This window comes from Cynoglossus semilaevis, chromosome 4 (genome assembly GCF_000523025.1).
Source record: "Cynoglossus semilaevis isolate Cse_v1.0 chromosome 4, Cse_v1.0, whole genome shotgun sequence".
NCBI classification, from domain to species: domain Eukaryota; kingdom Metazoa; phylum Chordata; class Actinopteri; order Pleuronectiformes; family Cynoglossidae; genus Cynoglossus; species Cynoglossus semilaevis.
Genome location: NC_024310.1, coordinates 9,223,734 through 9,248,096, shown reverse-complemented (window position 1 = coordinate 9,248,096; position 24,363 = coordinate 9,223,734). Strand labels below are relative to the sequence as shown.

Here is a 24,363-nt window from a genome sequence, read left to right as displayed (position 1 = left end):
GAGAGAGGGGGGGGGGTGCGGCCCGGGCCTTTGCTTATTTATCTGTTTTTAGCCCGCACCCAAAAAAGTTTGGACATCCCTGCTTTAGAGGATCAGGGTTCATTAGCTCCAGAAGATGGCGCACAGGCTACACGCATCAGAATACCACTCCCCCCCGTCCACCCCTCCCTCTATAGACACTCATCAGCATTCTCCTGTTTGTTTTCATTCTGTACAGGCGAGTGGTGCTCTGCAGTTTCCCAACGGAGTCCCCACGTCGCTCCGACAGTCAGGGCAGCAGTGGGACTATCCTAATGCATGGCCTCCATTACAGCACATGCTCATCAGCGGTAGGTGATGAATGAATTATCGGTCACTGAGTTTTCTGAGACCCGTAGCCGTGGAGCACCACCAGCTTGGCTTTCAGTGCATTTCTTTAGGGAAATGCAAAGCTGGGGAATCTGGCACCATGTATAATTTTAGTAGTTTGTATAAAGGCACAAAAAATACTGTATATATAAAAAAAATTAATAACAAATAAAATAAAAATACATATTAATAATATAAGTATACTAATCACTTCCGATCCTTATATAGCAATCCAAAGCTAATTTTATTATTTTAATTTACTCTAGATATTTGTTTTTAAAAAGATTGGAAGATATTAAGTGTTGCAACATTTTTATACCTTCTTTTGTGTCTTTCTATCCTAACCCTGCTCAACCACATGTGTAAACTGGAAACAAATTACCAACCATTCAATTAAGAATATCAACATTTCTAAATTTAAGAAACCACAAAATCTCAACCCAGTGTTGAAGATGATGACAAATGATAATAATCTCCTTCAGGTTTATCTAAAATTCAATCAGCGGAAGCTCAGGAGCTAGCCTTTGATTTGGCCCAGCGCTGGATCAGGACCAACTGGTTGGCGTATGTGAAGTATGAGGCCATGTTTGAAAAGGTGAGTTGAGTTAAAGAGGCTGAACCCAAACTACTGGATCTGTTATATTGATTTTCTTTTTTTAAATTTCTCCTTGACAGTATGATGTGAATGGAGATGGAAAACCTGGTGGTGGAGGAGAGTATGAAGTTCAGGTATTTTCATTTCATCTTTTTTAAACAGAGCACCTAGACACACTTGGTCCATTATTTTGACAAAAAATTCATTTTCCTCATGTGATCATAACTCCACACGTGCAAAAGCACATTTGCTCCTCAATTCTCTTTTGTTTTAATTTTGATTCTAATACATCAGCTTCAAAAAGCCATCTTAGAAACTACTTTGAATGTAAATTGAGGTCAGTAGTGACAGTTTGTCAACATAGACTGTTTATAGCACAATGGGAAATACTCAAGAGGAGACAAAAAGTTTTATTACAAATTGAAATGAAACTTCAAAAAAATTTCTTAGAGTCTTAATACTTTTCAAGGATTGTTTTCCAATTGTAACGTCCTTCTGGCAAAACTTTTGGCTCCGGGTCAAAACCTGTTTCTTTGTTCTCTTAGAGGATTTTAAATTGTGTTCTTTTCAAATGTTGGAGATAAAGGCAGTAAATACCCAGTGTTTTTTAGTAGGTTTCCCTTGAGGGTTTTTGCTGAAGATATAAACCTAAAATTATAATACCAGTCTTAGAACTTTTCCACTGTACTTTATATATGATATGATATATTATATATGACAGACATTTCTCTCAGCTGTTTTACGCAGCATTGAAAGATTGTATCTGTTGATGGATGGCTAGTCCTGTGTGGCTAACAATAACTTACTCCGCAAAGCATCCTTCAAAAAACAAAACAAAGAAACGTAATAGAAAATTAGCTGGATCTCATGTGTAAAAAACAAAACAAAGAAACGAAATAGAAAATTAGCTGGATCTCATGTGTGTCATCGCGGACGGGCACTTTAAAGGCGGTGCAAACATTAGTAGTCGGCTCAAACTTTCTCACTGCTCATTTACTGATGCTTAGAAGAGTTGGCTAAAGACAGAATAGCTCATGGGTGAAGCTAACAGGTGCTGTTCTCCCGGAGATTCTTTTTGTTTTATCATTCGTTTGATTAAAGCTTTTTATAGACGGCTGTGACTCTAAACTCCAACAACTTAATAACTTAGTAATTATATGTTGGGTAAATAATCAAGAAGCAAACATAAAGGATTCAACACAAACAACAACCGACACTAGTATTGTGACCAGAACTGCAATAAAAAAAAAAAATACAATAAACCATTTCCATGCAGTGTTCGAGTTAATGCTTAAGACTAATCTCCACCCCCAGTGTTCAATTTAAATGTCCTTTTCCCAGAAACCCCGCCGATTTGTGCCAAACAGAATTAGAGCCATCTCTAATCAGCTGCTGTGTCGCCCTGTGTGTTTCTATAGCTTGGTTTTGGTTGGACCAATGGGGTGGCCCTGCAGCTTCTGGACCAGTACGGGTCGTCTCTCACATCAGGGAGCCATCAGGTGTCCTCTAGTCTCCTGCTGTTTCTGGTCCTTGTAGCCTTGCTCATGCTTCAGTGCAGCCAACATTATGACAGAGTGTGACTAGAGGTTGGATTTTGTAATTATTTTTCCTCCTGGTTGTCACTGCGCCACATCAATTTGACAAACTAAAAATTATAAAAAAGAATCTGCAGTAAATTGCTGCTTCCTGAATTTTATTAAGTAAGAAGAGGACATTTTCTAAAATGATTAACCTTCCATGTCCAGACTCTGTGTAAATATAATCAGAGCCTTTAATAAAGTGTTTCTCTGTAACAGGTGGTAAACTAAATATTAATATAAACACAAATGTTTGATTTTCTGAAGCATAAATGTACACTGTCTAAATTTGTCTCTAATTTATAAATATTGTTACATGTAAAACAATAAAATAAATAGGTAGGACTAAAATGACTCTGTTGACTAGTCTGTATGTGTCGTGTGGAGGCATGTAGGTATTCATTTAAGTTAAAATTACTGAAAAATATGAATCTATTCAGAGAAGATCTAATTTCTATAAAGAAAAACAATCTTTAAAAGCCATTACATTTTCTCACTATGGTGACATTTTAATAACGGTGCAGGGACAGCAGGAGGATGTTTGTTACACCAGTGAGATACAGTTATACATGAGGGTATTGAATAACCCAGTGTATGTGAAACAACAACGTGTGTGTGTGTATGTGTAGTATATTTATGTATGTATATGCTAACACAGTGGTAAAAAGTGGCTGCTGGGGAACAAAACCAACTTCTGCATATGGCGTAATGCCATAAGTCGACCACTTCCTGTAGATACCATAACTAATTATCACCTGGACCAACAACAGCATCAATGTGTCGATCACACTTCCACCAGCAGAGGCTCTCCAAGTGTTGTCCAGGACTTCACCGTAGGTTGAAACAGGCAGCTTTGACCATGTCCATAATTGTTGCTCTACAGTTTATTCGACCGCACTAGAGATGGATATTTATTGTAGACATAAGGTCACCTTTTTCATATTGCTTTGAATTCCGACATCTTTAAGATACAATACTCAACGAGTTTCAAAACTCGTTTTAAGCAGTAGTGATGGAGAAAAAAGTTGGCAACATTTCACCTCCCTTTTTTTCTGTTGTTGGTGATTGTTCCCAGGAAGCTGTCATTTCTGCCTACATTTACACTGATGTGCAGTTCAAGCATGAAATTAAGGCTGCAGAGATATTCAAAATGGCTGTCCAAAAAAACTGTGATGGGAGAGTTGCTTCTGATTCTCTGATTTGGCTGCGGAGATGCTAAACAATGATTGCGTCTCTCTTTAGCATGAGTGCACACGATAAATTGACTGTGCGGCTTGAAATGAACTGAGGGCCACAGGTACAGCAGCCCATACAACTCTGTAGATCATACAAGGCAGGTTGTTGCTGTTGTAAACCTGGCGACTGTTTATTTTTCCCACACTGTCCATGTGTAGATGTGACTCCTATAGCAGCAGCAGCAGCGGTTGTGTGTGTGTTGTACGTTGTGTTGAGAGCAGTTTAAGCGAGTGACAGCAGTTATGTTTTCGTTCGTGTAACACTGACAGCAGTAAATTATGTTTGCGTTCGTGTAACACTGACAGCAGTAAATCAAGAACAACAGGCTCCTTCAGATAACTCGCTCATAACACTGCTCTTTTAGCAGGAAATTACACTGCGTTCCCTTAATGAGTCAGAGCTGTTAAGTGCTGAGTTAGTCCTGCGTTCATGTTGTGATGAGGAGAATGTACATGTACACAATGTGTGTTTAAATCCTTTCCTATGGCTTTTTCAAGTGCCTGTTTTCCTACTGCATGTCTGCTCTTACCGATGTCCCCGGTTGACAAGTGCATTACATGTTGTTGTGGAAGCAGAGGTCAGTGTGTCTCCTCCTCAGCAGTGATCCAGCTACTGCCACTGCATACAAACTAGACACACACTGACACCAGTACTGACTTGTTTTTCCACGCCTGAACAGCGCTTTTGCTTATTAATACACGCCAAATTCCCAAGGTCGGGCTTGAGAACCTCTTCCAAGAAACGTATTAGAACGGTAGGGAATGATCCTGTTAAATCTAGGATCTCCAACGATGACACTTGAAGGAGTCGTAGCTGATTTTATACGTAAAAAATGCACAAGCCTTGCAAAAAAACACACTCAAAGATATTATGTAACATTGCTGAAATTGTGAAAAAAAAGACCTTGATCTTGATAACCCTAAAGGAAAAAGAAACAGCTTAATTGAATATTATATATAAATAGACACGTCAAAATCTATTCTCTGGATTAAACACATCCCCAGAACGGGTAGACTATTGAAAATGTCCCCTAGAGTTTTATAGCATTTCTTTACAGTTTACATTTTGTTGTACTCTTCCTCTTTGTCTCTTCTCGTTCACAATGACAATAAGGACTATCCTATTCTGTCACAACACACTAGCATTAGAATCAAACCCCCAAGAGGCCTGACCTTGAAACCGCGAATCCACAGGCTGACCCTGTTGAGTAATACTAGCGTGGTCGTGTACCCTAACCTTTAGCCTTTTCGTAAACACATTTTTGACATTTCCGGTTCAGGATTGCTCGGGATTTAGCAACATGAACTAGTCAACGTACAGTAGTCTCTTAACACTAGAAGTCCTGGAATTTTCCAGATCTTTGTGGTCGAAGTTATAATTAGAATTTTACAAAATTAAAATAGCATTGCAAAGCATTTTAGCCTCATGTTTCTGGAGTGACTGGTGCCCTGGTTGAGGTCACCTTAACCCTAATTTGTGAAAAGAGGGGGTTCAGGCTCAGTCGTTGTGTGTAGCGGTGACCTTTAGTTATAAATTACAATATAGTGTTGTTAATCGTGTCTTGCTGTTTGTCCAGAATGAGGTTGAATCCTGCAGTAGAGTTATAAAAGTGGTGCAGGGAACAGAAGAGCGAAGTTCTCCTCTCTGCATGGCTCTCAGCAAAGGTCTGTGCTTCATTACAGTCCTCTGGCTTCACCAGCCCCTGCAGCACACATCATAAAGACTGCTCATTATCCTCTGAGTCCTCGTGGTGCCGCTCAGTCCCACTCGCTGCTGCAGGAGCCCTGCTCCGCTCTGCCAGGATAATCCCCCACCCTAACCACCCACATCCTGCAGTCTGTGAGGACCCACAGTGGGGACATGCAGGGAAACTGCCTCTCTGTTCTCTGATGGTGAATCACAGGGCAGGAGATGATTCCACTGCTAGCAAAGACCCTCATTCAATATTCTTTAATCAATAACTCATTGAGGCCTCATGCCTGTCTTCCCTTGTAATGTATTTCCCTAATTATGAACATTGCCTCCTCTAAAACTGGTTTTCCCCTGGATTTGTGGCTGAATTGTTTGGAGATTGGACTAAGTCCTCGACCTCTAAACTGGAAGGATTGACTAACTGGAGGCATATTACCCACAGATATGAGATAGCTCAGTCATATCGATTCCAGCGCCGTCCGGAGATATCAGGCTCTTTATGATCAATAGTTTTCGAGGAATGGTTCCTATGGAATTTCTGCCGCTAAAGTGGAGATTTTAAAATCCAATCTAGACTAGAAGAAGTCTTCAGTTTGAGAAAATGTAATGTCTGAGCTGATCTGAACTCCTGAACCTGAATGGGAGGAATCTCCACATAGGAAAATACTACATCAGAAGCAATTTCTGTGCAGTTCATTGGGGTCTAGGTTGACTCTTACCTATTTCTGCATCTTATTGTCAGGTGCATTAGTGGATACATTCCAACTCCCGATTGAATAAATTGTTCTGTATGCTCAAAGAGGTTGGCAACACAGTATTTTCTATTTCATGAGGAAAAATGCAAGGTTCATTAAAATAGTTTTTTTCTTTTTTTTTTCTTATTCTGATTTTTATTTGCATAATCTTTTGTCAAAGTAGCAGCTGAAACAGAGCCTGAACTTTATCATCGAGGATTATCTGAGTTACCGAGGCACAAAATGTAATGGAACTGTCAAATCTGTCAACAAATATTTGTTTGTTATTCTGGTGATTTCTGTCATTTTAAGCCTTTTTCATCAATTTCCTTCAATATTAATGTTATTGCCTGCCCTTACCCTCGACTCTGTTAATATTAACAATTTATTATCAGCACACCATTCCTACAAATAATAATGAAAGTGAAAGGGCCACTAATTTTTTACCACAGCTCCAATGTTCTGTCCAATGTTTTTCTGGATTCCATTTCTCTCCCTTTGTCATCTGTCTGTTAAAACCTGTTGCCCACGCGTGCCACAGTGAGGCAGTAGAGCTCTTTGTTGTATTGGACGTTATCCCTCAGGAAGCCAGTCATGCCATATTCATCCTGGTGGGCACACAATCAATATGATGTTCACAACAGCCTATCAGCATTTGCAGTCTGGCACGGTGTCCTTGCCTGCTGATAGAAGATGATTTTACCAGACACTTTTCATTGTTACAGAAAAAGAGAAATCAAACACACCGAGTCTGAGTTTGAAGGTGCTTTTGATGCGTTTGAACCACAAACCCGCAGAATCAAGCACAATATGTCACACTGATTTTTCTATTATCCAGGTGAGTGGGATGTCAGTGTGCCGTCTGATTCAGATCAATAGACTGCCGGTGATGGGAACGGGAATTGTTAGATGTGGGGCTCTTCACTCTGAGATAGAGATGGTAATTGAGAGTTATCCCGCATCTTGTATGCGCCACAAAGGCACCACGTGTACAGAAGTGGAGCTTTCAGCAAAAGACTAGAGAAGTGTTGTGTTAACTGCCTGGCCTTGCTGCTTAATAGTAGGGGCGCAGTGTGGAACAGAACGCGGCACGTCTGATGGCATGGAAGCTCCGCCGTGGGACGCAAACGAGTCAGAGAATTTTACAAAATTAAAATAGCATTGCAAAGCATTTTAGCCTCATGTTTCTGGAGTGACTGGTGCCCTGGTTGAGGTCACCTTAACCCTAATTTGTGAAAAGAGGGGGTTCAGGCTCAGTCGTTGTGTGTAGCGGTGACCTTTAGTTATAAATTACAATATAGTGTTGTTAATCGTGTCTTGCTGTTTGTCCAGAATGAGGTTGAATCCTGCAGTAGAGTTATAAAAGTGGTGCAGGGAACAGAAGAGCGAAGTTCTCCTCTCTGCATGGCTCTCAGCAAAGGTCTGTGCTTCATTACAGTCCTCTGGCTTCACCAGCCCCTGCAGCACACATCATAAAGACTGCTCATTATCCTCTGAGTCCTCGTGGTGCCGCTCAGTCCCACTCGCTGCTGCAGGAGCCCTGCTCCGCTCTGCCAGGATAATCCCCCTCCCTAACCACCCACATCCTGCAGTCTGTGAGGACCCACAGTGGGGACATGCAGGGAAACTGCCTCTCTGTTCTCTGATGGTGAATCACAGGGCAGGAGATGATTCCACTGCTAGCAAAGACCCTCATTCAATATTCTTTAATCAATAACTCATTGAGGCCTCATGCCTGTCTTCCCTTGTAATGTATTTCCCTAATTATGAACATTGCCTCCTCTAAAACTGGTTTTCCCCTGGATTTGTGGCTGAATTGTTTGGAGATTGGACTAAGTCCTCGACCTCTAAACTGGAAGGATTGACTAACTGGAGGCATATTACCCACAGATATGAGATAGCTCAGTCATATCGATTCCAGCGCCGTCCGGAGATATCAGGCTCTTTATGATCAATAGTTTTCGAGGAATGGTTCCTATGGAATTTCTGCCGCTAAAGTGGAGATTTTAAAATCCAATCTAGACTAGAAGAAGTCTTCAGTTTGAGAAAATGTAATGTCTGAGCTGATCTGAACTCCTGAACCTGAATGGGAGGAATCTCCACATAGGAAAATACTACATCAGAAGCAATTTCTGTGCAGTTCATTGGGGTCTAGGTTGACTCTTACCTATTTCTGCATCTTATTGTCAGGTGCATTAGTGGATACATTCCAACTCCCGATTGAATAAATTGTTCTGTATGCTCAAAGAGGTTGGCAACACAGTATTTTCTATTTCATGAGGAAAAATGCAAGGTTCATTAAAATAGTTTTTTTCTTTTTTTTTTCTTATTCTGATTTTTATTTGCATAATCTTTTGTCAAAGTAGCAGCTGAAACAGAGCCTGAACTTTATCATCGAGGATTATCTGAGTTACCGAGGCACAAAATGTAATGGAACTGTCAAATCTGTCAACAAATATTTGTTTGTTATTCTGGTGATTTCTGTCATTTTAAGCCTTTTTCATCAATTTCCTTCAATATTAATGTTATTGCCTGCCCTTACCCTCGACTCTGTTAATATTAACAATTTATTATCAGCACACCATTCCTACAAATAATAATGAAAGTGAAAGGGCCACTAATTTTTTACCACAGCTCCAATGTTCTGTCCAATGTTTTTCTGGATTCCATTTCTCTCCCTTTGTCATCTGTCTGTTAAAACCTGTTGCCCACGCGTGCCACAGTGAGGCAGTAGAGCTCTTTGTTGTATTGGACGTTATCCCTCAGGAAGCCAGTCATGCCATATTCATCCTGGTGGGCACACAATCAATATGATGTTCACAACAGCCTATCAGCATTTGCAGTCTGGCACGGTGTCCTTGCCTGCTGATAGAAGATGATTTTACCAGACACTTTTCATTGTTACAGAAAAAGAGAAATCAAACACACCGAGTCTGAGTTTGAAGGTGCTTTTGATGCGTTTGAACCACAAACCCGCAGAATCAAGCACAATATGTCACACTGATTTTTCTATTATCCAGGTGAGTGGGATGTCAGTGTGCCGTCTGATTCAGATCAATAGACTGCCGGTGATGGGAACGGGAATTGTTAGATGTGGGGCTCTTCACTCTGAGATAGAGATGGTAATTGAGAGTTATCCCGCATCTTGTACGCGCCACAAAGGCACCACGTGTACAGAAGTGGAGCTTTCAGCAAAAGACGAGAGAAGTGTTGTGTTAACTGCCTGGCCTTGCTGCTTAATAGTAGGGGCGCAGTGTGGAACAGAACGCGGCACGTCTGATGGCATGGAAGCTCCGCCGTGGGACGCAAACGAGTCAGTCACACAGCCAGGCAGGGGAGGCCGAGCCTGGGGAGGGGGATGAGGCGGAATCAGGAGGAAAGAGAAAGCGAGGGAGTGAGGAAGAGCACACAAGGAGTCCTGCTTATTACAGCTGCACAGATGGTGCAGCAGATGAAATGGGAGGGATAGGTGGATAGATTAGGAGTGAGAGTCAGACAGGAAGAGGGAAAGAATGGCACAAGAGCACAACTTTGACAGTGTACGTAAGGAGCTCCGGATTGGAAAACCTCCAAAGGAAACACTTTAATATTTATTGTTCTCTGGCTGGTCGGAAACCATCTCTGCACCTCAGGCTCGTCAGCAAGAAAAATGGCTGAGGAGCTGCCTTTAAAATATTAATTCCATTGTAGAGAACTGGGTGAGCTGGAGGTGGAGGGAGAATAAAGCAGCATATGGTGGGAGATCCTGGGGGAGGGAATGCTGAGATCACAGGATGTAAACAGGGTCGCAGTAGTGAGGACACAGGAGGAGGAGTGGAGGCAGAGGAGGAGGGGAATGTAATTATTAAGGGAGGAGGATTCAGTGGAGCTCATGAGTCTGCATTTGCAGAGGAGCAATATTTGAATAGCCCAGACTTTGTGCTTTGTAAGCTGTTATTCCGCGCATCGTCAATATTCATTCAGTCTGTCTGCCTGTGATGAATGCAAAAGCTTCAAAGTAGAAGTTGACATTTTTCACGTATTTAAAAAAAAGCAGATCCGCCGCTGAGGCCTTTATGGGTTTTTCGCCCACAGTTTATGACACCATTTCAATTGTAGCATTATTTAAGTTTATCCAAACTTCAGATTTGAATCCAGGAGGAGGAAACTTTTCTGCACAGCGGTCTATGACTGGATGTCATTAGTGTGGATACATAGACTACAGATTAGACCCAACATTCCCAATGGAATTCATATACTGTTGGTAAAAAAATGCTGAGCATATGGCTTTTCGTACCTGGAATATGAATTCCCAGAGGCTTCTATTCCCTCAGTGTTGCTTTACCTTCCATCTTGATCTAAACTTAGTTTGTAAGAAGGGGATTCAAATCTGATGTCTGTAAATCCGAAATATGGTAAATGGTAAATGTTGTGTTCTTATAGAGAGCAGTTCTAGTTCTGTGACCATTGAAACTGCAGTTCTTCCTACTGGACGTACCTGCCGTCAGGGGCCAGAGTATAATCTTCCAAGTATGGAGTTGATCTTACAAACCTAGTCAGTCAATTTCATATTATCAGCCAACATGAAGGAAATGAAGGTTAAAAAAGCACAGGGCTTGTAAACATCAGGAGACTAGTGTTGGCCCAGTGCATGTAGGCAATGCAATCTGTAATGGACATGTCTCGGTGCCCTTCACTTTTTATTAGTTCTTTCGCATTCATTAACGTGTAATAGAAATGGTTTGTGAGAACTGGGGGGTCCCATGTTTTCTAGATCCACACTTTTATTGTGAAAATCTAAATAATTACCAGCAGAATGTTACTGGAATGTCACTTGTTGATCCCTGTGTGAGGCTGTTGTTGGTTGGAGGATGGAAAGGGTAACATTTAATTTATGATGGTGAATATTATAATTTTTTTTACAAAGAGAGAAATCTGGGTGGAATATAAAGAAAACATTTCCTCCTCCAGCTCACGTTATCAACCTCCTGCCCTCTGTTTACGACTAATTTGTGTACAACGGCCACCTGCATTTTCCTTTAATTAACTCTGCACAGCTTAGCCAAGGTTGTTGGATAAGGAGGCTGAATGGCTCTCTGTCCAGATGAGGAACGTTTCTTTCATTTTCCTCATTAGTAATGCATATCTGGATATTATTTATGAAGGTCATGTCAAGACCATCTTTGACCACTAGAGACCTGTTGTGTCCCAATGGAATGGAGAAATGAAATGTCTTTCACACTATGAAATCAACAAATCCTTCCAGATCGTCCGTAAGGAAGGAGGGGTCTGTGGAAAATACTGGAAATTCACACCTTTAATTTGATTGTTATGGAGTGAAAATGTGAAGAATTCTGGGCTTTGTTGAAAAACAACAAAACTTTAATCACAGGTCACCTTCAGTGTGGGCTACAGGGAGATGATAACATGACTGTGATGGATATTTTTAATGATTAATAACATGGATGGCAGAAAGATTCTTCATCGTTTGTGTGTTCCTGGACAAGATTTTTTTTTTCTCCAAGCTGAAAAACCATTTAAACCACCCTTCCAGGTGTTGTGCCACCAGATGGAATTGCAAAGTGATGATAATATATTCCCCCAGAGTTGGCTACGCTTTTGAAAAATGCTAGTGCTGGAAGAAGATGGCCTTGTGCTGCTTGAAAGGCAAGCCACGGGGGGACAGATGCTCTGATGTTCCAGTAGAGGTGTAGCTGCGGGGGCCATGTGGCTGTTCTGCGCCTGGCAGGGTTGAGTCACGCCCATGCGTCTTAGCAGGAGAAGCTTAGATAATGGTATGCAACGAGTAGCGGTATTAGCATCGGGTCACTGCAGTTACCAACAAGAGCAAGAGGAGAGAAGATCACAGATTGTTAATTTACAGAATGTTAGATGAAAAAAAATAGCTGAAAATGGCCTGAAACAAAATTCCAACTGTCAGCCATTAAATGTGAGGAAAAAAAATACTGTAGTCCAGTTGTTTTTATGAAGGTGGAGGCTAAAATGTAAGGAGTCTGGGGGTTGAAGTCAGACAAAAACAGGAACTATAGGAATTTTAATTTTGTGAGGTGCTGAATTAGGTACACAAACAAGAAATACAAACATTCAGTGTACCTCACAGTGCCCCCTGGAGGGCTGCTCTGAATGAAGTTGAAATACTTTAGTCTTCAACATGACAACCATACAAATGAGCTCTGAGGTGTGGGATCAGAGCTCAGTGATGTTTTTAGAAAATATTAAAATTATATATTAAAATTAGTTTTTTTGAGTTTATTTTTCTTTTTTTGTGAAGAATAACTTTTACTTTTTCCATATGGGGGATAGCGCCCCCTTAGGAGGACACTTTGTTATTTCAGGTCAAATCAGCAGGACAGATTTATAATTTTATTTTATTTTTTTCTGGGAGAATTACAGTGATTTAGATACATTTCTGCGGTGTTCTAGCCCAGTAGCTGTGAATGTGTTGATGTGGGGAGTGCTGGCTTGTAGTCCTGCTGCTGCAGAAAGAGTTTGAGAACCACTGATTTAGATTGTGATTTTCCAACCTTAATTTTCTTCTTTTGTAAGTTTCCACATTTTTCTTGTGTAACTAAACCAAGGGCTATAAATAGGAAAAAATTCGGCCCTGCTTGACTTCGAGGTCTGTTTCCACTTAGTGATTTTAAGCCACTGCGGGTGTTTTAGCATGTGTAAGCAGAATGCAATCTCTTAGAGTTTAATGCATTTTTACCAAAGCCACATTTCTTCTCTGTTACATTTTTTAAAATAAAGAAATGAACCTTGGCTAAGAACCACACAGTACAGCCCATAAATAAGAAAACAAAGGCACTAAACAGAGGCCTATGACATTATTTAACCTCTTTAGGCACAAAACTTCAGACTGTTCTTGATTGGCCAGTGAAAATATCTTGTGCCAATTTCTTTCATTTTCATGACAACAATATAATATTATTACAAAGCTGAGAGAAAAAATAGAAATTTTGTGGAAATACCAGCATATATAATTACAATTTAAATAGTTAATTTTAATTATGAATTATTTTAAATTTTTTAAAAGTTATATAGAAATACTGCTGTACTGGTGCATGGTCTTCATAAGATCTTTTTCATGGTGGCTCATTTTTTTACATATAGGTCCAAATATTTGTATTATATCACATTTTGAACATATTAATAGTTAATATTATTCTCTTAGAAAAATAATAAAAATGTGAATTTACTGTATGGTGATTTTCTTCTTTTTTATGGATTTTTGATTTTTTGAGTATTTTTTTTTTCATAGGCCTTTATTGATGAAAGCTGAATGTATTAATGAATTCAATCATTGAAGTAAAACAATTTTTCCTTAATCATGGTCATTTCAAAGAACTTCTCAAAAAAATAAGTTAAAAAAACAAATTCTGTAGAGGCCAAACAACGTTATGCAGAAAAAGACATTGTGATGAGGTAAAAAGAAACAGTTTTTCACAAATCAGTTGAACCAAAGGGGGTCAAAACTATTTTGCTCTGTAGACAGAAAGGTGGAGGACAAGAGTCTGGTCCACAAAACAAAACATTCATAAAAGAACTGGTCCTCTTCAAGTGTTGGAATGAAATTATTGTTTAAAGGTTCCACCACTCTATGTGGCGCTTCTGATATTTCTTTAGCCTTTTCAAATCATACGAGCGGCAGACAGTCAGAGGTCTGTGTCGTCTTCTAATTTAGTTAAAGGTTTCATTTTAGTTGGACGTGTTTCCTTTCCATTTTCATTTATTTAATTATTCTCTTTTCAACGATTACTTTTTAGCCTTAGACCTGTTACAGAAATCTTACATTTTCATAACTTTACAAAACTGAACCATTGAAAAATGTTCTGTCCTTATAAAACAGACAAAAGTCTTTTTACCATCCATTTTTTTCCAAATTTAAACTTCTTTTTTCTTTTGCTTTCATTGCTCCCTTCAAGGGTCGCCACATTGGACTGTGGGTCTCCATCTTATCCCCCACCCCCTGCTATCGTACTGATCCGCATTATTATTTTTACCCAGTTTGGTGATGGTATCTGTCAATACTGTAGTAAGTTTTGTATTTGAAGTTTTTGTATTTGAATAATAATTTAAACAATTTAATCAATAATATTCAATCTGATACCTGGAACACAGGCTTTCTATATATATAGGCTTTTTATATATATATAAAAACAGATCCAGCAGCTTGGTAGCTTGGTAGGGATTGTTCAAATTTGGAAATTTGAACAATCCCTACCAAAACTATTTATCTCCTATCTCCTTATGTTTTTGACTTGGAAAATAATTACTTCTTGCTTGTTACTAAAGATTAAAGTGCATTTACAAATTTGAAAATTAGCCCTTTTTTTTTGGAAAGTGACCCAACCCAACAGTATTCAAGCTAATGTACCTAGCCCAAAGTTACTTTTACCTCTGCTTTAAAGCCCTCAGACAGCCCAGGTCTTTGTAGTTATGGAGAGCTGGTATTGTTTCATTAAGTCGAAGATGACAAAAGGCGATTACAGTTACACTTGTTTGGTTTCCAGGAGCAAACGGTGGCATTTGTTCAAGGAGACACGTCGCTGAGCTTTGCCTTTTCTGGCCTGCCTCAGTTGTGGGGAGGCCTTGGACGCTGCTACTGGGTTTATCACACCTAATGAGAGACTGTGCAGTAGGCCACACTCCATTACGCAGCAGCCAGATGATAAATTACATCGCCTTCCGTGACTCCTTGACCCCCATGGGATGTTTAATTAATCAGAGGCTGGACATGGCCACCATTAGTCAGAGGAACAGTGGCCAGGGCTGCCCTGGACACCTTCTCACTCCCACACATCATTACTTGGCTCTTCTACTCTCACCTTGGCAGCCAGGTATGAACATACAGAATTAGAAGTGAGTAAGATAGGAGGTGGCCACATCTTTGTGACCTCAGGGGGGCCATTACCAACACTAACTGCTTTGGAATGTAAAACAACCTCAGCTCCTAATCAGGTTTGAATATGAATAATTGAGGCTGTGAGAGAACATGGGGAAGGTGGTGGTGGTGGTGGGAGGTGGTTCATCATGTGGTACAGGTAGAACACTCAGTGGGCACTGGAGTTGTACTGGGGGAAGGGGGGTTCAGAAGGTTTCTGTTGGAGAGATTTCATTAACTAGAAATATAGTTTTTCATTGAAAATTACAACTAGATCAACTGAACATCTTTTGATGAGGTTTCATTTTCATTGGTACGAATGCAATTAATTGATGACCAACGTTAATTTAGCTGTAATGCTGCAGCAGCGTTCTACTGTACGAGGTAGCAGCCAGAGCTAAGTACTAATTTGGTCCGTGACATTAAAATAGTCCATTCATTAACACCAGCTCCTTCTGAGAACGAAAAACTAAATTAATCTTTTTGCCATAGTTCATTTTTTTTAGTTAAATTATGACTCAGAGTCTTAAAAATGTCAAAAGTGACTGCACGAAGACCACCACGGATTTAATCACTAACCCAAGGTTAATACATTTTGTTCTACTAGTGAAAGCATAATCAGAAATAAGAGGCATTTTTAGAGGCATTTCCAGCCTGCAGAGGTGCAGCAGAGACAGACAGGCTGTAGTGATCAGGAGGGAGACGTGTCATGTCACTTTCCTAAGTTTGAGAGAGAGTTTATTGAAAACAGTAGAGTCGTCAACAGAAATGACTCTTTCGCAGTGACAAAAACAACTCTACTGCAAGTGTGTGCACTTTTTGAGAGATGTAATTTTGATGCAATTGCAGAAATTACACAAAAACAGTGGCAATAAAACTGAAAAACATCAGGCACTGTTTACTTCAGTCAGTATTTAGTGAGTAAGTCATATTTATGTAAATAACTTAGAAGTCATAATTCATGTCTTCTGTCTATTATTTACTGATGTATACAAAATAAGTAGCTTTTATTAATTAATTTTATTAAATGACCAATTTTAAATATAAGCACAATGGCTTACAAAAATTTGTATTATTATTTAACAACTGCAAAAGTAATTCAGGGGCATTCAAGAAAACCTACCATTTACTACAGTAGCACAGCCAAAGAAATGACAAATTGTTTAAATTTCAATGCTTAAAAATTGCAACAAACAACTTTTTCCAACTTTAGTCAATAATGTTAAAATTGGATTCAAAGTAAATATTTTCTGTTATTGTTATAAAATGTTATTTTAAGATAGGTAGTATAAGGTGTAGTTTAACCTTCATGTTGGAATGAAGTACCGTAAATCAAGGTAAACGTGCAGTATGCTAGTAGGCAACAATAAAGGTTTTATACAGAAAAAAATAATAAAACCAAAATGAATATAATAACCCACAAAGTAAAACCCAAATGTAAATCATCACATTGTTTAAAAACACTCTGCACAAACACATTTCTCCAGTTGTCGGCAGTAAAAAGGCGAAAACATGCAAAATCACTACTTTGGTCCATTAAGTTCTGCTAATTACTAAGAAATTCTCTTAGTGACCCAGCAGGCATTGCGGCACAATTTCTTAAGCTTGTGCATAAATAACACTTATCACTTTGTCACACGCTGTGCTTTCTGTGACAGACAAGTGTGAACAGTTTATGGTCCCTGAACGCCTCTGTGTAGATATGTTTATGATAAAGTTGTCCTTGACTTGCTTGTAAACAACTCTGTTTTTCCTTGAATAGTGGCGTATGTGGAATACAAACTAAATTTACAGACTCGAAAAATATTTTTTCATCACAGATTTTCTGTACAGCAACAAACAAAGTTCTTGCGATTGTAATCGTACTGCACCTCGACAACTTCGGCTCCTGTCTGACTTTTGTTTTCCCCCCACACTTTAAAACACATTTGTCTTTACTAAAGTCAGGCTTTCTTTTGTCACGACCCAGAACAGTGTGCTGCTTTGATTTGACATTGACAAGACAAAAATGGCTGCGTGTGCAGGAGCTGTGGAGTGGAGAAAACAGTCGGTCATGAATTTGGCCTCAGAGTGACATTTTTGAAAGTGTGGACTTGCCTATAATTCCTTAATAACGTCTGTCGTGAAAGGTCGCACTGACACGACTGAAATATGGGGGCTGCAAACTGTCAATGGATGGTAGAACTCAAATGGGCCAGAAACCTTATAAATATGTCATCTGTAGCTCGGTATCTCACCCAAACCTAAAATGGCAGAGGCATGGTCACTTTCCATTTTATTGAAATTCTTAATAGTTTGGAAACAGAAGGTGTTTTACATGGAAACTTAAAGAAAATATTAAAAAGCCAACTGTCCTGTGAAAGCCTAAGGGACACTAGAACAGGGGTACCCAAACTTTTCTATGTTCTGAAAAATGCTTGAGAAATTAGTGGGAACATTTGTGCTAACTTGAGCTTGTCAGTACAGTAGTTCCTGGGCAGTTGTTTCAGTCATGGACTGATCTGGAATCTGCAGGCCAGTCGGTTAAACACAAAGCCATACTTTTGTAATAAATAAATTGACATAGAAGGTCTTGAAGGCAGCATCTTCCTCGTCTAAATGATCTCAAACGTCTTTGACACGTTGAATCTTATTTACTCGATGCCACACAAGTGAGCGCTCCTCTGACTACTGAACATAGTTTCTTTGTATGCTGTGCAAACATCTGTATACGTCCGGGTCCAGGATTTTGTGTTTTTCGCACATTGATGGATGGCTTCATCCTTGTCTCAATCTCACAATCTCAGGGAGTTTTTTTTTTTTAATGATATCTTTAATTTTCTCCTGTCACAACAACCATTAAAAGTGAAACTCATGGATTTCTCTCTATTTATTTAGCTAACAGCACAGTCCTGTGAATCTAAAACATCTGTCCGGAGGCCTGTGAAGATAACTGGAGTGGCAAAACATTTTTAAAAATATCAAAGTGTTTCCAAAAAGTCGATGAAAGTAAATTAAAATTGTGTCCCTGCTGGCGTACCAGGCTTCTCGATTATTTGATTGTAAATTTCTGAGCTTGATGCAGAATCAAGCGATGACGTGTTTAATTTGTTGCAGGCAGAGGTATGATTCACGACCTCAGTGTGGCAGTGTGTGCTCACTGTGCCACCAGCTCCTACAGGGTTGGGCAAACGGAGCTGCTGGCTCCTCTTGTTTGGCTCATCTTCTCTCTGCATGCTGAGCATCTTCCAGTCTGGCTGCAAGCAATGAGAAGGCTGCTGCTCTCCGTGTCAGCTCTCCTCAATATTTTCAGGAGTCCTCTGTCAAATCCCCCTACCGGCTGGCCCTGCAGGCTCTGAGGAAATTAAGCAGGAGGACAGACCGCAGAGCCAGAGTGGTGACGCTGGCAGGAGGATTTTTTCCCCACCCTGTCTATTCTGCAACAGTTATATTAGGTTTTCACAAAAGACATCCTCCGTGATCCCTGTCAGTGGTCATTTCATTAGAGGCAGCATGAGGGCAAAAATGAAACGGACCTTTCTGCTTTGCCCTCTGGCGTATGACCAGAGGCTCTCTTTTCTTCTTCGTCTTATTTCCTGGTTCGGTGTCCCTCAGAGCGACCCGTGCTAAACCATTCATGACACAACTTTGCCAAACTGCACCAAAAGGAAGAACTGAGCTTCTTTTTTTCTACTAACGGGCCAAAGTTGGCCTCCAGATTCCCAAATTTGAAAGTGATGTTTGAATAACATCCAAATCAGGATTGGATTCAAACCAAGGCAGCACAAAGCTAAATAAACTGCAGCCGGTGCCAGAGTGAACAAACATTCCTCCAGAGTTGATCTTTCTTCTTGATTAACAACAGGGTCATGTGACGGATACAAAAGAATCATAGAATACAGAAGAGATGAGAGGGAGAGATAAAGTGTTCAAGGTCATTTTGAATGAAACACAAGCTCTCTGCGCCTCAGATTCTTGGTGGCTCGACTCGTGTACCATTTTCTCAGGCATCTGTTGTTTATTAGGAGACAATCTCTGTGAAGTCACTGCGAACGGTAGAACCACTGATGGAACGTAATGCTACTGTTTTTTAGCGGCGGAACATAATGAGATTTCTTTACAAGCCAAGTGTCTTGTATATTGACCTTCCTACTTACAGTGGCGGTTAATGAGCTAACAGATGAGCAGTAGTTAAAGTCCGGCACTACTGACAGATGCAAACTATGAATAGGGTCTGAATCATGAACTATGTGAAGATCTATATATGTATATATCTATATATACATATACATACTGTACTTTTTTGTATTTGTAATAATCATGGTTGTAAGCACTATTCCCTAAATTGCCTTGAATTTTGTTCAATGATGCAACCACAGTACTATGACAGTACTATGACCAACCACAGTACTGTGACATCTCAAATACTACATTACTGGCCTAGCTACTACGTTTTGTCCGAACATTGTTTTCAATCAGTACGTCAATATGTGAAAATAATATATGAAGAATTTGGATTAAAACCATTTTCATTCATTAGCTTAGCTATAAAGCTAAGGCTAATAAAGTTTTTCCATTGACAGTGCACTCTTTCTATAAAGTCACTGTGTCAGTGTAAAATGAGCAAAGGATTTGATTCTTATTATCAGGAAAGTGTTAGAAACAATCCTAACGTCTTCCTTTAATTAATTACTTTAATTTCTTTAACTACATTGATGTTAGTGGTAACTGATTATGATTCAAGGAAACCTCTTCATATATACGGTATATATACTGTATACTCAGATGGCTGAAGTCGAGCTCAAAGGTCAAGTTCCTGAGCAACAATCCCAGAGAGCATTTTTATTTATGAGGCTGACATGGTGCTGGAGGGTAGGGAGTGAAGTCTCAATAAACAGGGCTGCGTCAGATACAAAGCACTGTTTCAGAGTTAGAGACAAAGAACACTGTTGTCTGAAATATAAATGAAGGCCAGACTGTAGCATTAGGGCTTTCCTTAGAGCAACTGTTTGCATTCTTGCAGAATTTCAGATCAATACCCTTCTGCTATGTATTCAATAAATCTGAACGTGTGGCCAGGAGCTGCTGAGCAAAGCTTAAAGACTCAATACCGCAGTAACAAAAACAAAATCACAGAAACACAAAAAATGCAGTCATTAAAGCGAGCATCAATGAGTCATTTGTGTTGCACTGTTTAATGAATTCAAATTCTCATCATAGCTTCACAGCCATCAATAAATAAAGTTGTCTGTAAAAAAACAAACAAACAAAAAACAACCGACCAACCATAATAATCTGACCACATTTAATAACTGCATGACTGAGTGTTAGCCATTAATCACCAGCCATGTTCACTGCAGACATCAGCTGTGCTCTATATCAGGGTCTGCTGCTGACACTGCCTGCACTCTATGTGGTCCACGACCAGATCTGATTGGCTGCAACACACTGGAAGTCACAGTTTTATCAATTATGGTGACATAGCCTTTGGAATATACAGAAATGCAATTACCAGCTGCTCCGTCGTCAGGACACACTGATGTGGGTCCACTATGACTTATGTGATGTGAAAAACACTTCAGGCCCGGAGTTTTCCTCGTCCACATTTCAGGCTTTCATTTGTGCCTTTTTGAACAAAACTCACCCAGATACTGCTCAGTAGCAGGAGGTTTTTTCATAATATCACATCCAGTCTAGAAACATATTCATGTTAAATCTACAGACAGTGAATACTGTCCTTTCTGCACCAAAATTTCTGTTTCCTCCTCTTGCATAATACAGGCTCGACGCACTGCAGTGAACTATACCTGTGAAGCTGAGTGCATCATGACAACATGATGGTTTCTAATGCAACACTGCCTCAGGTTCAAGGTTAATAAACATCCAGTAGCTGTAATGATCACTGGAAACAGGGACGTAAACAAGAGACACTTTACGAAAATGGAAATAAATTATTATGGAAAATAATAATCTGTATGATTTATAAAGACGTTACACTAACGACTAACTTTATATTTTGAAACCTTGTCCAACTGTCACTGTCGAGAAGACTGGACACAGGAACTGTTCTGTGGAAGTGACGTTTTTGATTCAAAGAAGAATTGTGCAGGTTGGATTCTGTCCTCTGTAATTCTGGTCGTTAAATTCATAGATTTGACAGGAGGCTGTGAAGAATGTTTTGACTGCAATTGTCACAAACAACAGAGAAATTGATACCTATGATGATGATATGTGGGAGTGCGGCATATTAGCAGCCTTATATTGGTTGGTGTTGCAGCCTTACAGAGCCCAGCTCAGGTTTATTATTATATTTGTTTTGTCTGTACAAACAAACTTGAAGTGTACAGTAGAAGTGGCAGAAAACGTAAGATGTCTACATCAACTTGACAAGGATAGGTGAATGTAACAGGCTGTAACATTCACCACGAGACAAAGGAGAGATTAAAGTTAGGGATATCTGATAATATCATCTGACTGATATTAGTGTCCCGATATTAGCACATTATGTAATATCTGTAAGAATCGTTATCGGTTTTGCCTCCGATAATGAAAACCCGATAACGCAATGCCTGGATTTCCCCAAATGACATTGGCCCTAAAAATAGTTTTGGGGATAAACGGCTCTATATTAAAGTGAGAGTCACTAGATGGCAGCATTACAGCTCATTAACTTAATCTCATGCTCATACAGTGGTTTGTACAGATAAATAAATACCACCAGGCCTATATCGATAATCGGTGGATATTGGAATCGGAAATTAAGCATTTGGACAATATCGGCATATTGGATACTGGCAAAAAATAATAAATACCTTTTATTATACTGCAGTTTTTCAGAACTACACACGTGTTTTCGAATCTGGAGCCTGTGTGCTTTTCCATGTTTGCGTCACAGCTGTTTTACAATTTTTCTCTAATAGCTTGGCCTCAATAGAGCAGATTAAAAAGCCTCGCAGAGAGACAGAGAGGAAGAACTACACCAGGGGGTAGAGAGCCAGCGTCAGAGATTTGTGCAAAGATAATTACAGTGACAGTGTAGAACCTGCGATAATAAGCCTTTCCACCAGACCCCTGCTTAACAAAAGCAATTGCTAATGCATTTGCACATGACATTATCTTGCTCGGGAAAAGGAGGAATTACAATGCCTGGATGAAAGTGAATAATTTTCAGTCATTGTCTGTTCTTTGTTTTCCGTCGTGGCCTCCTGTGTTTTCAGAATGAATTCTGAATGGAGGTTTGTCCATATGCTTCCTAAAGCATGACTGTTGTTTCCAGCTGTTCCAGGAGCTCCCTGTCAACGATGATAATGAAGAAGAATTTTGATAAGGAAGATAAGAGGGGAGGGGAAGGAGATGAATAGGAAATAGATTCAATGTGGAGGCAGGGAAAAGGGCACGCACTTCGTAAAAGGTGCTTGTAGCCTCCAGGGGAAGCTGGAGGATTTTTTCCCCCCTCTATTTCCTCCTTTTCTCTATCTTGTGACATTCGCGTGTTGTCTTCCTCATCTCCCTGTGCCCTTGCTTTGCAAGATCAATTATGATCGACAAATTCTCCTGTTCAGAACTCATTTAAGCTGCTTGATCTGCTGGTAGATATACAGCCCCCGTGGTCCCAACCCAGGACTCCTACAATTTCTCTCACATCCCATCATTAACCCAGTCTGTGATGATGCAGAGTACCTGAGGAATACATACTTTGAATGATGTACTTGCAGCATGATAGGTACTAGTAAATTAATATAATTTCTATGGACATTTAAATTAGGTTCTGAAGACCAAACTAAGGCAGTAAATGACAAACATTTTATGCGCACGTTCCACATGATTCTTTGTGCTTATACAGGAAATGAATGGAAAAGTCTGTATCCTACATATTGAATCCCACACGTTTTTCCAGACGCTTAGTCTGAAACACAAGTGTCAATTGCCAAATATTCAAAAAACCTCTTACAGAGGGCTCCTCCCGCCTCCGTCGTCTTTAAGCCTGGGAAGAAATAATTTCATCATGTCATTTAGTTTAATTGATTCACTTTAACGACTTCCTATAAAAACACAAACGTTGTTTTGCCTTGCTGTTGCTTGTGGTAAAATATGGCAGCATTCAGGAAAATAAAAATCCACAGAAAGCAGCAAAGAAATCCTCTCGCTTAACCCAATTATGAAAGTCGGAGAGAAATCATATGATTCTGCATCTTCATTTGAGCTTCCCTCACTGCCTGAATGAATAAACAGCCTTCAGAGTGAATATACCCAATTGTATATCATTTTCAAGGCGAGTGGGTTTTTTTCCCAACCAAAACCTCCTCTTTCATTTCTTATAGCCTGTCCGACTGTTAACCCTGCGTGTGTGTAAACTCTGCCACCTCCATGATTCAGATGTGGATGAAAACTCTCCCTGAGCCTTCATGAATTATTCAAGAGCACATATAATGTTGGCAAATTATTTTATAAAGTGAAGAAAGATTCGTCTTTGGGGCAGGAATTGGGTAGGGAGAAGCTAATGTGTTTATTATGCCAAGATAATGGTTTGAAATGGAGGCCATGGGGAGGAGTATTTGGAGGAGTGTTTATATTTTATATTCATTGGAGGGTGGCATCTGAATGCCTGATGGTCACATGATGGCAGATGTCTTTTTAATGCACTATGTGTGTCTCTGTGTGTATTTTGTGCATATATTTAGATGCAGGTGTGTGTGTGTGTGTGTGAGAGAGCGAGAGAGAGAGAGTGAGGGTGCACACTTAGTCATCTTTCTACCAGTGCACTGCATGTGTATTTTGTATGTAATTAATTTCCTTAAATCTTCAAAAATTAAAGTTCCACAAAAAGAATGAAAATGCATTAATTTGCCTGTAAATACTTAAAATTGAGAAAAAATATATACGTTTTTGGTACACTGTAAAATACTATACCAATAATTTCCAGAACAAATCTCCAAAAAAAAAAGGTTTCTCAAATTGACTAAAAATGCACTCATTTGCCTTAAAATACTTAGCTATGTCCATTTTAATGGTTAAAATTGAGAAAAAATGTACGTTTTTTGGTATTACAACTTTTGATCACAGTAAAATACTATACCACTAAGTTCCCGAAGTAATCTCCGAAAAAAAAAGTTTCTCAAAAATGACTAAAAATACACTAATTTGCCTTAAAATACTTAGTTATGTCCATTTTTGTGGTTAAAATTGAGAATTTTTTTTTTGTATTTCAACTTTTAATAACAGTAAAATACTATACCAATAAGTTCCCAAAGTAATCTCTGAAAAAAAAAGTTTCTCAAAAATGACTAAAAATACACTAATTTGCCTTAAAATACTTAG

The 24,363-nt window shown here is 39.4% G+C and overlaps 1 protein-coding gene across 2 annotated transcripts in view; it reads left to right on the top strand.

Annotated features, from left to right (window-relative positions):
• treh (trehalase (brush-border membrane glycoprotein)) overlaps nucleotides 1–24,363 on the top strand; it is a 34,160-nt gene that overhangs the window by 6,193 nt on the left and 3,604 nt on the right. The window contains exons 12-15 of one of the 2 annotated variants that reach the window (XM_008309008.3): nucleotides 218–329; nucleotides 831–943; nucleotides 1,024–1,077; nucleotides 2,362–2,866. In XM_008309008.3, coding sequence (XP_008307230.1) covers nucleotides 218–329; nucleotides 831–943; nucleotides 1,024–1,077; nucleotides 2,362–2,523 — 441 coding nt within the window. In that variant the 3' untranslated portion in view covers nucleotides 2,524–2,866. Of the gene's footprint in view, nucleotides 1–217; nucleotides 330–830; nucleotides 944–1,023; nucleotides 1,078–2,361; nucleotides 2,867–24,363 lie in introns of those variants that run through there. The other variant, XM_025054898.1, reaches the window with a different exon arrangement.